General features: G+C 39.1%; 1 protein-coding gene across 2 annotated transcripts in view; it reads right to left on the bottom strand.

The window, feature by feature from the left end:
• LOC111141212 (UDP-glucuronosyltransferase 3A1-like) overlaps nt 1-12,162 on the bottom strand; it is a 54,477-nt gene extending 42,315 nt beyond the window's left edge. Inside the window, exons 1-2 of one of the 2 annotated variants that reach the window (XM_022493619.1) lie at nt 12,058-12,162; nt 7,935-7,950 (exon numbers count right to left, since the gene is read on the bottom strand). In XM_022493619.1, coding sequence (XP_022349327.1) covers nt 7,935-7,950; nt 12,058-12,162 — 121 coding nt within the window. The remainder of the gene's footprint in view (nt 1-7,934; nt 7,951-12,057) is intronic. The other variant, XM_022493622.1, reaches the window with a different exon arrangement.
• Between the last annotated feature and the right edge of the window lie 2,012 nt (nt 12,163-14,174).

Genomic DNA, 14,174 nt, shown 5'->3' with positions numbered 1-14,174 from the left:
AGAGAGCCCAGAAATAGACCCTCAACTCTATGGTCAACTAATCTTCGACAAAGGAGGAAAGAATGTCCAATGGAAAAAAGACAGTCTCTTCAACAAATGGTGTTGGGAAAATTGGACAGCCACATGCAGAAAAATGAAACTGGACCATTTCCTTACACCACACATGAAAATAGACTCAAAATGGATGAAGGACCTCAATGTAAAAAAGGAATCCATCAAAATCCTTGAGGAAAACAGACAGGAACTTCTTCAACCTCAGCCACAGCAACATCTTCCTAGGAACATCGCCAAAGGCAAGGGAAGTAAGGGCAAAAATGAACTATTGGGACTTCATCAAGATCAAAAGCCTCTGCACAGTAAAGGAAACAGTCATCAAAACCAAAAGACAACTGACAAAATGGGAGAAGATATTTGCAAATGACGTGTCAGATAAAGGACTAGTATCCAAAATCTATAAAGAACTTATCAAACTCAACACCCAAAGAACAAATAATCCAATCAAGAAATGGGCAGACATGAATAGACATTTGTGCAAAGAAGACATCCAGAAGGCCAACAGACACATGAAAAAGTGCTCCACATCACTCGGCATCAGGGAAATACAAATCAAAACCACAATGAGATACCACCTCACACCAGTCAGAATGGCTAAAATTAACAAGTCAGGAAATGACAGATGCTGGCGAGGATGCAGAGAAAGGGAAACCCTCCTTCACTGTTAGTGGGAATGCAAGCTGGTGCAACCACTCTGAAAAACAGCATGGAGGTTCCTCAAAAGGTTGAAAATAGAGCTACCCTATGACCCAGCAATTGCACTAGTGGGTATTTACCCTAAAGATACAAAAGTAGTGATCCAAAGGGGCACATACACCCAAATGTTTATAGCAGCAAGGTCCACAATAGCCAAACTATGGAAAGAACCTAGATATCCATCAACAGATGAATGGATAAAGAAGAGGTGGTATATATATACAATGGAATACTATGCAGCCATCAAAAGAAATGAAATCTTGCCATTTGCGATGACATGGATGGAACTAGAGGGTATTATGCTTAGCAAAATAAGTCAGTCAGAGAATGACAATTATCATATGATCTCCCTAATATGAGGAAGTTGAGAGGCAATGTGGAGGTTTGGGGGGTAGGAAAAGAATAAATGAAACAAGATGGGATCGGGAGGGAGACAAACCATAAGAGACTCTTAAACTCACAAAACAAACTGAGGATTGCCAGGGGGAGGTGGGTTGGGAAAGGGTGGTGGGGATATGGACATTGGGGAAAGAATGTGCTATGAAGTGTGTAAACCTAGCGATTCACAGACCTGTACCCCTAGGGCTAATAATACATTATATGTTAACAAAAAAATTAAAAATTAAAAAAAAAAACATGCACAGGTTTTTCATTCTACCAAAAATATTCCAAAGGCTAAGTTAAAAATAGTAGTCCTCTGCAGCCCTACTTAATATCCTGGCATTTCCCCCATAAGTCATGTGTAATCGTCTAACACCATTTTTGAAGTTGGACTGATGACAGCTTTTAAGCTCCATCTCCCCAAATGGCCTCAAAATGCCATCTCTTAAGTGAGAAGGAATTTCAAGCCAAGCAAGCCAGACCCAAGTAGGGGACTCCTCACCATCACCCTACTCAGAAGCTTCCATAAATGGGCACTTGGGGACAAAAGTATGGAAGTAGCCTTTCAGTGGCCCTGGCCACGTGTCTCAACAAACTTGTTTTCCGTGTCAGCTTGGATTGTGCTTCTGAGTCCCAGCATGAGCTGTGATTGACACTAGGCTAGGTAGAATCCTGTGACCCATGGTTGTGTGTCTCAAGTACCGTCCTCATTATAAACAGTGCTCTGGATAAGACTGATTCCAGTTTTCAAGCCGACAGAATGCTGGTAGAAGAGTATTCACTATGTCATATGATGAAATTCACACATATAAAAGTAGAAGGTGCATTAGAACCCCAGAAAATGCCTTTGCTGCTGATTATATCTCTGCAGCTAAAAGAAAACCTTGGTTAACACAATAATGGGAAAAAGCATTGATGACACCCCCATGGAATTAATTCAAAGAGTTCATTCAAACTCAATCTCAGGTCTCCCAAAATCACCACTAGGGAGGCCCCTAACCTTGATGATACTAATTGGGACATTCTAAGGAAGAAACATGTAAATATGAGCAGGTTAGATGGACACCCTCCCCCAAAATGTAAGTAATGACAACCAAAAGAATGGCAAAAAAAAAAAAAAGAAAGAAAAGAAAAGAGAGAGAGAGAAATTTTAAGGTGGGGGAGTCAGGAAAGATATTAAAACAGAGTTCTCAGTTTTGACACATGTGAAATCTAATGTTACCTTCAAAAGAAATTATTTCAGAGAAATGACACAGATTGGCTTTTGTGACTTTACATCAGAGGTTCTAAATTACTTTGAACATTGGATAAGATGCACCAAAGACAAACCTTAATCATCTTGGTTAATACTTGGGGAAAATAACAGATATGAGAGCTCACCAAATTTATTGAAGTATATCTGTTCTCTTGGGAGTTACAAAATATTAGAAGACAATTGTGCATGCCCTGTCTTAACTACTGGGATTAAATATCTCATAGTCATAAGACCCATTGGTTAAGTTATTCATAGCAGCTATTGTTGCTCTTATGTAACAAGTCATAAAATAAAATTAAGGTTTTAGCACTAACAACATGACAAAAAAATAACTCATTGGATCTCCCAAATATATTAAACCTGTTAATACTATCAAATATATCTTAATAGAGTGTCTTCAAGGATTAAATCCCATTAAAAAGTTTTTATTAACAAAGAAGTGATTTCCCCATGGGTTCTCCATTTAATAGCCTAATTCAGACTATTCTTAAACCTGAATGAATACCCAACTTTTGAAGCAACATGGACGGGACTGGAAGAGATTATGCTGAGTGAAATAAGTCAAGCAAAGAGAGTCAATTATCATATGGTTTCACTTATTTGTGGAGCATAACAAATAGCATGGAGGACATGGGGAGTTAGGAGAAGGGAGTTGGCAGAAATTGGAAGGGGAGGTGAACAATGAGAGACTATGGACTCTGAAAAACAATCTGAAGGGTTTGAAGAGGTGGGGGGATGGGAGGTTGGGGGAACCAGGTGGTAGGTATTAGAGAGGGCACGGACTGCATGGAGCACTGGGTGTGGTGCAAAAACAATGAATACTGTTATGCTGAAAATAAATTTTTAAAAAATGAAAAAAAAAAAAACCTGAATGAATAGTGCCTCTCAGTGGACTGCTATAACTTGACTGCCAATGTCATCTTATTAGGGCTTCCGTTTCCAATATTACTGAAATTGCTGACTATATCTAAGTACCAATAGATACTTTACATGCATAGATTTGGCAGTATCTTCTGTTCAATTCCTATTCAGCAAGCTCTCAGCTGCAGTGTCTCCTCACCTCATCTTGGCCAGATACAAATCATCTGTAACTAGCTTCTCATGGACTACCTCAACAGTCTTGCTCATAAACTTAGCTGGCAAGATCTTAACCACATTCAACTTCCTCCAGAAACACATGTATAACATTGCATTGAGAACAACCTCCTTTTGAGATATTCATTGACCACAGTCATTCAGGACACAAATATTCACACAGGAGTTCACAAGAGGGATGTGCTGCTGCCCTACACAAAGCACAAGCCATGGCACCTCAGTTGAACTCCTGCGAAGAATTATTTGTCAGTTCAAGGTCTTTCCATCCCTGGCACTGTCAAACACCTATTATAGTTCCATTTCCAGTATGAGAGTATAAGGAGCTTTCCTGTACTTATATATTCATGTACAAATTCAACTATGTGAAAAGAGATAATAGGTCAAAAGGCAGTGGGGAGGTTTCTGCTAAGATGGTGGAGAACCAGGAATCTATTACCTGACCCAGACCAAAAATTCCACTGACAGAATTTGTCTGAAATAACTATTTGGGAACTCTGCAGTCAATTGATGGTTTCCAACTACCAGGGGAAGTCTTTAACTGTAAATTGTAGATAATTTCAGTCAATCTCAGCCCTTTTCACAGTAGCAACTACCAATTCCCCACCCCTCAGTCTCTAAGAAGAAAGCTGTATAAATGTCTTCATAGAGCAGCTTGTATGCAGGTTTCAAGAGCCTGAGTGGGCAAAAATGACCTTCTTCAAATATCAAGTACCTAAGCTCTGATTGCTGATTGCTGCTTCTGAGCACAGATGTACAGACAAAAAAGTTAAAGACAACATTTTTGCATGACACTTTATTGTTGCACCCACATCCTTCTCTGGCTGAATGGACTTCAAGGGGTCTTAAAAGACCGATATCCCCCTTTTCCCTCCATTTCTCTCATTTTCTCCTTTTGGGAGGGAAACATTAAAGACTGGGGCATTGTAAAACAACTACATATACCAGGAAAATTAGAAAGTGTCCACTCTAAAAGTTCATTTTTGCTTTTGTTTTCTTTGCCTTTGGAGACATATCCTGAGAGAAGTTGCTGTGGTCAATGTCAAAGAGGTTACTGCCTATGTTATCCTCAAGAATTTTGATAGATTCCTCACGTTGATTTTGATAGACCTCACGTTGAGGTCTTTTATCCATTTTGAGTCTATCTTTGTGTATCTTGTAAGAGAATGGTCTAGTTTCATTCTTCTACACATAGCTGTACAATTTTCCCAACACCATTTATTGAAGAGACTGTCTTTTTTCCAATGTATATTTTTTCCTGCTTTGTCAAAGATTATTTGACCATAGAGTTGCTGGTCCATATCTGGGCTCTCTACTCTGTTCCACTGGTCTATGTGTCTGTTTTTGTGCCAGTACCATGCTGTCCTGGTGATCACAGCTTTGTAGTAAAGCTTGAAATCAGGCAACATGATGCCTCCAGTTTTGTTTTTCTTTTTCAACATTTCCTTAGCAATTTGGGGTCTCTTCTGGTTCCATACAAATTTTAGGATTGTTTGTTCCAGCTCTTTGAAAAATGCTGGTGGTACTTTGATTGGGATTTGAAAGTATAGATTTCTCTAGGCAGTATAGACATTTTAACAACGTTTATTCTTCCGATCCATGAGCATGGAATGCTCTTCCATCTTTTTGTGTCTTCTTCAATTTCTTCCATGAGTGTTCTATAGTTCCTCAACTACAGATCCTTTACCACTTTGGTTAGGTTTTTTTCCCAGGTATCTTATGGTTCTTGGTGCTATAGTAAATGGAATTGATTCTGTAATTTCCCTTTTTGTATTTTCATTGTTAGTGTATAAAGAAGCAACTGATTTCTGTACATTGATTTTGTACCCTGCCACATTACTGAATTGCTGTATGAGTTCCAGTAGTTTGGGGGGTGGAGTTTTTTGGGTTTTCCATATAAAGTATCATGTAATCTGGGAAGGGAGAAAGTTTGACTTCTTCATTGCCAATTTGATTACCTTTTATTTCTTTTTTGTTGTCTGATTGCTGTTGCTAGGACTTCTAGTACTATGTTGAACAACAGTGGCGAGTGGGCATCCTTGTCATGTTCCTGATCTCAAAGGGAAGCCTGTCAGCTTTTCCCCACTGAGGATGATATTCACTGTGTGTTTTTCATAGATTTTACATAGTTGAGGAATGTTCCCTCTACCCTTATACTTTGAATTGTTTTAATTAGGAACAGATGCTGTATCTTGTCAAATGTTTTTTCTGCATCAATTGAGAGGACCATGTGGTTCTTCTCTCTTCTCTTATTGATTTGTTCTATCACATTGATTGATTTGTGAAAGTTGAACCACACTTGTATCCCATGGATAAATCCCACCTGGTATGGTGGATAATCTTTTTAATGTACTGTTGGATCCTATTAGCTAGGATCTTGTTGAGAATCTTAGCATCCATATTCATCAGGTTTATTGGTCTCAAATTCTCCTTTTTGGTGGGGTCTTTGCCTGATTTGGGGATCAGGGTAATGCTGTCTTTATAAAAAGAGTCTGGAAGTTTTCCTTCTGTTTCTATTTTTTTGAAACAGCTTCAGGAGAATAGGTATTATTTCTTCTTTGAATGTTTGGTAGAATTCTCCAGGGAATCCGTCAGGTCCTGGGCTCTTGTTTTTTGGGAGGTTTTTGATCACTGCTTCAATCTCATTACTATATATTGGTCTATTCAGGTTGTCAATTTCTTCCTGATTCAGTTTTGGAAGTTTATAGGTTTCCAGGAATGCTTCCATTTCATCTGGGTTGCTTAACTTATTGGCATATAACTTTTGATAATAATTTCTGATGATTGTTTCTATGTCCTCGGTGTTAGTTGTGATCTCTCCCTTTTCATTCATAATTTTATTAATTTGGGTCCTCTCTCTTTTCTTTTGGATTAGATTGGCCAAAGGTTTATCGATCTTATTTTAAAAATAGAAAAAGAAAAAAAAAAGAGCGTGTCCATTGACACCCACGAAAAGGCTCAGAAAAGACCTAAGAATACCAGTTTACACCTCACATTGATCCTTACCACAAAGGCAGCCTGGAACAATTTTTTAAAATGAACAAAATTAATTACAAAAATCTGCAAACCCGAGAGAAAGAAGGAGAATCTCACCTCCAGATATAGCACATTGTCAGATTCACATGGTCAGTTTTCAATAAAATTTACAAGATATACCAAGAAACAAAAAACTAAGGCTTATTCAGAGGAAAAAATAAATCAACAAAAACTGTCTCTGAGAAAGACTTAATGGCAGATATACTAGATGATGACTTTAAATAAGTGCCTTAAAACTTCTCAGAGAACTAAAGGAAGATGTGGAGAAGGCCAAGGAAAAAGTGAACGCCAAATAGAAATGTCAATAAAGGCATAGAAAATCTAAAAAGAAACCAGAAACAAAATCTAGAACTGAAAAGTGCAATAAATGAAATGAAAATTTCACAAGAGGGAGTCATGGCAGATTTGAGCAAGTGGAAGAAATAATCCATGAACCTAAAGACAAGACAATGGAAATGATCAAGAGTGAAGAACAGGAAGTTAAAAGATTGAAAAAAAGAACACGGCCTAAGTGACCAACATAAGCATTGTGGATGCTCACAAGGAAAAGAGAGAAAAAAGGGATAGAGAGAACATTTTACTTAATAATGGCTGAAGACCACCCAAATGGATGAAAGATAGGAGTATAAGCATTCAGGAAACTTAACAAACTCCAAGGAAAATGAACTCAGATGCTCACATCAGGACACATTATAATCAAAATTTAGAATGATAAATAGAGAATATTAAAAGCAGCAAGAAAAAAGTGACACATCACATACAAGTGCTTGTCAATGAGATTATCAATAGATTTCTAATCAGAAATTTTGGAGGCCAAAAAAAAAAATTGGAATCCAGAAGGCAGTGGCCCAATATATTCAAAATGCTAAAAGAAGGGGTGCCCGGGTGGCTCAGTGGGTTAATTGTCCAATTCTTATCTTCAGCTAAGGTCATGATCTCAGGGCTGTGAAAGTGAGATCTGTGTCAGGCTCCATGCACAGTGAGGAGTCTGTCTAAGATTCTCTACCACTTCCTCTCCCTCTGCCCCTCCCCTCACCCACAGTCTCCCTCTCCCTCTCTCAAATAAAACAATATCGTTTTTTAAAAATGCTAAAAGAAAAGAAAATCAACAACAAAAAAATATCATATTCAGCAAAACTGCGCATCAAAAGTCAAGGAGAATTAGACAGTCCAAGTTAAACAAACTAAGGGAATTGGTTTCCACTAGACCCATCCTGGGAGAAATACTCAACGAAATTCTCCAGGGAAAAATGAAAGGACACAAGACAGTAACCATTGTGTGAAGAAATAAAGGCTTTAAAAAGGTAAATGAGGGGCGCTTGGGTGGCTCAGTGGGTTAAAGCCTCTGCCTTCAGCTCAGGTCATGATCCCAGTATCCTGGGATTGAGCCCTGCATCGGGCTCTCTGCTCAGCAGGGAGCCTGCTTCCTCCTTTCTCTCTGCCTGCCTCTCTGCCTACTTGTGATCTCTGTCTGTCAAATGAATAAATAAAATCTTTAAAAAAAAAAAAGGTAAATGAATGGGCAATTATAAAAGTTACTGTTATTGTAACAATGGCTTGTAACTACCTTTTTATTTTCTACACGTTTTGAGATTAGTACATTAAAAAAATAGTTTAAAAACTACTACCATTATTTGGACTTTGTTTGTAACTTAATTGATGATATCTTACTAGGTGCATATATGTTTATAATTGTTATATCTTATTGCTGTATTGAACCTTTTATTAATATATACTGTTTTTCCTTGTCTCTTGTAATCTTTTTTTATTTAAAATCTATTGTGTTTGATATTTGGTTATCTGCTTTTGTTTTCTTTTGGTTATTACATAACCAAAAATAATAACCAAAATTTTGGTTATTAATTTTCTACATAATTTAAGATGCTAATACATTTAAATTAATGACAGATTGTGTTTGGGGGCACACAATGTATAAAAATGTTATTTTATGACATCAACTAACGAAAAAGGTTGGGGTTGAAGGTATACAGGACCAGCATGTTTGAATGTTATTAAGCTGGTATAAATTAAAATCTGAGTGTCACAGATTTAGGAGGTTAAGTGAAATCCCCATTGTAATCGCACATATGAAATAGCTGTAGAATATAAACAAAAGAGAATGAAAAAATAATTTAATGTTTTTCAAGGAGTAAACTAAACACAAAAGAAACAGTGATACAGAAAGTGAGAGACAAAGAAGATATAAAGCATATAGCAAACAAATAGTAAAAGGACAGAAGTAAGTCTCTCCTTGTCAGTAATTACATTAAATGCACACAAATTAAATTCTCCAGTCAAAAGACAGAATGACAGAATGGATAAAAACAGGTGATCCAATTGTAATATCTTCATATTGTGACAGATGGTGGTTAGACTTGTGGTGAGCATAGCATAACATATACCGTTGTCAAACCACTATGTTGCACACCTGAAACTAATGTAATGGTGTGTGCCACTATAGTTCAATAAGAATAACACTTTTAAAATTAAAAATGATATGTGATTAACAACGGGGGCAAGAAAGTGTGGGGTGTATGGAAACTTCCTGTACTACCTTCACAACTTTTCTGTAAACCTAAAATTTTTCCAAAATGAAACATTTTGGAAAAATGAAGCATTGAAAAAATAAAAACGCCACAAACACACACACAAAGAAAAGCATAACCCAACCATATTCTGTCTACAATAGATTCACTTTAGATGATACAGATGGACTGAAAGGGAAATTATGAAATAAGATATTCCATGCATGTAATAACCAAAAGAAAACAGAAGCAGATAACCAAATATCCAAATAACCAAATATCAAATACAATAGATTCTTAGAAAGACATAAACTACCAAAGTTAATTTAAGAAGAAATAGACATTCTGAATAGACATATAAAGAGTAAATGCTGTCCCATTTAGGTAAATTTCAGAGTTTACTGATCAATAATAATATATGGAGGTTTCCTTAAAATGAAATGACACTCAGTTACAGAGATGAAATATGCAGATATGGCATTGTGGAGGCAAGATCTACACAGCCTAATAAGGTTTCCAGCGCTTAACATAAAACACATACACACATTTTTTCCATCTTTTCAATATGACTAGATTAAAAAAGATTTTGTGCTAAGCAGTGCTATACAAAAGACATTGTCTATCTTTTCCTGGGATAGAGAAGTATAATAATTACAAAAAAAAAATACTTGGGATTAAATAACCTCCTCCATAAAGAAGCATGGTGACATTATGGCCATTGTCTTGAAGAATCTGAGATACCCAATCCACCAGTACATAATGGCTTCCACCTAGAAGCAATACAAAATTTCATTTTTGTAAAGGTGAGAACAGAGAGTCTGAAATTGATATTGGGGATTGGGAAACCCAGGGTAAGGCAGCAGAGAGTTGATGGTCAGTAGAAGAAAATGAGTTTCTTTTGGATAAGCCCCCGACCAGATACCCACATTCCTTCTGACAAAATCTTGACATGTAGCAATCTTACAAGGAAGATTCCCTTTTGCAATTCAAGGTGTCTATGCCAGTGTGATGAGCTTTTCTATGTTTAGGCCTGAAGGAGTTCCTGAACCTCAGTATATCCTGCAATTTAGGCAGGCTTTATGAAGGTATTGGGTCCTAAAGAAGTAACAATTTGGTCGAAATTTTGGCACAGTGCTATGTGTCTGAGAATAAAGGGTTTCTAAGGAAATAACAATCAGAGCTATTTCTGGAATCCTTCTCTATGGAATTTATGTTAACATGGAAGCCAGAAACATGGGAACATGAATATCAGTCCAAGAGCCATGGAAGCAGAAGGGAATTACAGACATTTCTCAGAGCCAAAATCCTTCAGATTCAAATATATTTGACAGGAGGTTCTTCAGTTGGGGCCTGCATCTTGCTGAACATCAAATTAAAGCATTCAGGATAACTGTGGGTCCTTGGAGTGGATCTTCAGGATCCTCTGTGCAAGAGAGATGGGGATATCACCCAACCAAAGAAAATCCTGGGATCCTAAGGAAACAGAAACGTGATCACCTGCGGAGGTATAGGTTCTATCACACCAATGTCTAAAACCATGTGATATCACAGAACATTTTTCTTGAATTTATGCATTAAGGAATAGAATTTGCCCACACTGGGAAGTGGGTGTTACTTGGAAGATGAAGATCTCATGATGATGGGGTCACCTGAAAGAGATGTAGGACTATCATAATGGTATGTATCTGTGGAAACTATTCTAATTTTTTATATCTATACTTGCCTTGCCTGAGGTAACAGGGATTATAGAAAACAAAAACCCCCTCAAACAGCCTGCTCTGCCTCACCTTTAACCCTTGGAAGAAAAGGATATAGGGGAGAAGCCATCCTACAGAGGCAGCCATTCCTAAGGGTCTTGGTGTGCCCAGTGCATTCTGGGCCAGAGGTGGGGCTTCCAGCACCTGCAAACAACATCTGCTCCCTCTCAGAGTCCGGAGGACATGTACTTTCAAGAGGTGAGAAAGTTCTTTTTTTTTTTTCCTGTTGCTTTAACTATCATTAAGAAATAGATTTTAAAAAGAAATCAAGGTTTTTTAAAATACTAATTTTTAGGAATCCCCGCTGTAAAAGTAAAGTGTGGGAAAGAGGACAGGTTCAAGGTAAGAAATAGTGTGTAAAGTCCGAGTGTGTCCTTCAGGGAGGTCTGATGTGCTCTTGCAAAAGGCCCCTCATTCCCCTGACCCTCAAGGTACCTGTCAGGAAATAAAAAGAGTGATGCCCAGTTAGATGAACTCAATGGTTTCTTAAAGTTCTAGGATCCCCAGATTCACAGGGATCTAAAAGTGATCCTGGAAGACCCCTGTCTTTTCACAATGGATCCAAAAACTTCTTGGGGAAACTCCATCCTATGATACCTCCTTATCCTGATAAATGTTCCTGTTTACTTTCTGTTCCTTTGGGGGGCAAAAAATAAAGGAAATAAAACTGAATTCCCACAGAACTACTTCTCTGTCTTTCAAAACCTTCCACCACCAAGGGTGAAAAGAGAGAGGGGCTCCCAAGATCATGATTGTCCTAGGGCCCCTTCCTCTGCCTTGTCAGTTCTCCAGGTGTCCTATTAATGACACATTCCCAGTCTATACAGCTGCCCCCAGAAGCTCCCATCCTTGGCCTCCAAGAGCCTGAAACTGACCTCACCTTCCACTTTCTACTGGCTTCTACTGCACACCCCCAGACTTTCAGGGTGTGCACCTGAAAGTCCTGGCTGGTGACCTGGAATAGGCATCTCTGGCTCAAGGTCTCCAGGTCAGCACTGGAACTAAATTCTGGCCCCAGCTATGCACAGTACACAATGGGAATCACCTCCAGAGCAGACAGAAAGAGAGGAAAGGAAACTTGCTGTTTTCTCCAGAACTGACTTCCCCAGCACAGCAGTGGGACCCCTCTCTGCCACACAGGCACGCCCACTTCTCCCTCCTCTAGCCTGAGACACAATCCTTTTTCTGGAAAACCACATAGTGTTTTGTGCCTGAGCCCTGGCCCAGGTGCCTAGGATGCAACTTTCTCTGGTTCTCCTGCCAAGCACTCACCCAATTTGGATACAGTCAGAATTTTCACAGCCTCTGAGAGCAGGAGTCCAGGCAGAACAAAGCCAGCTAGCCACAGTGTCCTCTGTCTGGCCATGTTCACTCCTGTATCAGCTGTGGAGCCAAGCCCTATGCCCAAAGCCCTGCTGCCTGAGCCTGGCACAGCGACCAGTGCACTCATGGGACACGTGTGGTGCTGGCAGCCAAGGAAACTCACAAGCCAGCAGATTGCGAAGAGGTGAGGGGTGGATCCCACCTGTCTGTCCTTCACTGGCTACTGCCCTTTGCTCCTCCTCCCAGGGTGCCTGCTCTACTGGCTACTCTGTCCTCACCCTCCCTAATCTGGGGCAGTGGGAAGGAGGGGTTAGTGAGCTCTCTTTAACCCCTCTCTGTCCTTGATCACCACACTCTCCACAGAGAAGATTCTCTGAACCAGGAATGTAGGGACTTTAGAAAGTTGCTTCCAAGGTCGTTCCGCCTCCAGATGACTCAGATCCATCTCTATTTTAGGGAACTTTTTCCAAATTTTCCCACTCCTAATGGCTCTTTTGACTGCACACGCCATCCCCAGGCCCCATTTCCCAGGTAACTGCTTAATATCTCTTATATTCCAATCTCAAGATCCCAGAAGCTGATTCCCATTGGAAAATGCCTACTCTTACTGCTCAGAGTTTCTTTGGAAAGTAACTTACTGGTGTCTCAGTAAGTAAGTACTTAGTAAGTAAATACTTAGAAAGTAACTTAGTGTCCCCTAGTACTTAGTAAGTACTTAGAAAGTAGCTTAGTGTCCCCTAAGTGTTAAGCTCTACGGGAAGGCCAGAACTTGACTGAAGCACTGAACCTCTAAAGGTCAGTCTATAATTCTGAATGGGCATGACAATATAAGAGAGGGCAGTGGGCCCCAAAAGGTTCTATTCTTATAAATGTTTCAAATTATTCATTAGAAAGATTTTTAAACTCTCTCAATATTATTCCGTTATTTCCCTTCAAGTTCTTTCCGTGTTTTTGCTATGGAGTCTTTGAGAACATGGGTCACATGCATACACATTCACAGTTATGGGTTCAGGTATTCTATCTTCCCAGGGAAAAAAAATAATCTGCATTAGGAAAGCACCATTTAATATGAATCTAATCACATTACTTTATCTGCAAATCTTATTCCAATTCCTCCAATTGTCCGATTAATATCCTCTGTTGTGCTATGAATTTGCTGGTGCAGGAGCTACTCCAGGATCACACATTGCACTGAGCTATCACACCAGTTCGTCTCCTTAAGTGAGATTGGTTCTCAGCCCTTCTTTGTCTTTCAAGTCATTGATATGACTCTTTATTTTATATGATGGATCTGAAGTTGAGTTTGCCTTCTCATTATGCTTCAGGTAACTAGGGAGTTTGGTGGGAATACTATAAATGTGGTGTTGATTCCATCTCAGTGAATCACGATGGGAGGTATGTGATATCAGATGGTCCTGTTATTAGAGATGTTAACTCTATCCCTTGTTTAAGGTGGTGTTTATTTAATCTTGGTATTCACCAAGATTCTCCACTGTAAAGTTCCTTTTTTTTTTTAACCCTATAATTAGGAAATAAGATGTGAGAAGACATTTTGAAATTGAAATTACATTCCTCATCAAATTTCCCTCCTTTTATCATCTTTTATATTTCTTATCTGATTCAAGTATTACTGTCATAGTGGCAAATCAGTGATTTTTATTTATTTATTTATTTATTTGACAGAGAGAGAGAGAGAGAGAGAGAGAGAGAGCACAAGCAGGCAGAGAGGCAGGCAGAGGCAGAGAGAGAAGCAGGCTCCCCACTGAGCAAGGAGCCCGATGCGGGGCTCGATCCCAGGACTCCGAGACCACGACCCGAGCTGAAGGCAGCGGCTTAACCCACTGAGCCACCCAGGCGCCCCAAATCAGTGATTTTTTAAATCAGCAGAATCCTGGGAACTGCAGTAGTACTGAACCTGAGGCCCCAAGACTTCACACAGAGGTCCAGGTTCTGCACTTGAGGTCTCCATGACTACATTTTTCAGAGTGTTAATCTTGAGAAGGGAAATGTGGGAAGTGAAAACCACAGCATGAGCTATGGCCCAAAGGCAGCCTC

This window comes from Enhydra lutris, unplaced genomic scaffold, assembly GCF_002288905.1.
Source record: "Enhydra lutris kenyoni isolate GAN:26980312 unplaced genomic scaffold, ASM228890v2 scaffoldscaffold5, whole genome shotgun sequence".
In the NCBI taxonomy this organism is placed as follows: Eukaryota; Metazoa; Chordata; class Mammalia; order Carnivora; family Mustelidae; genus Enhydra; species Enhydra lutris.
Note: the sequence above shows the minus strand (reverse complement) of the source record. Positions and strands in the feature narration are given on the sequence as shown.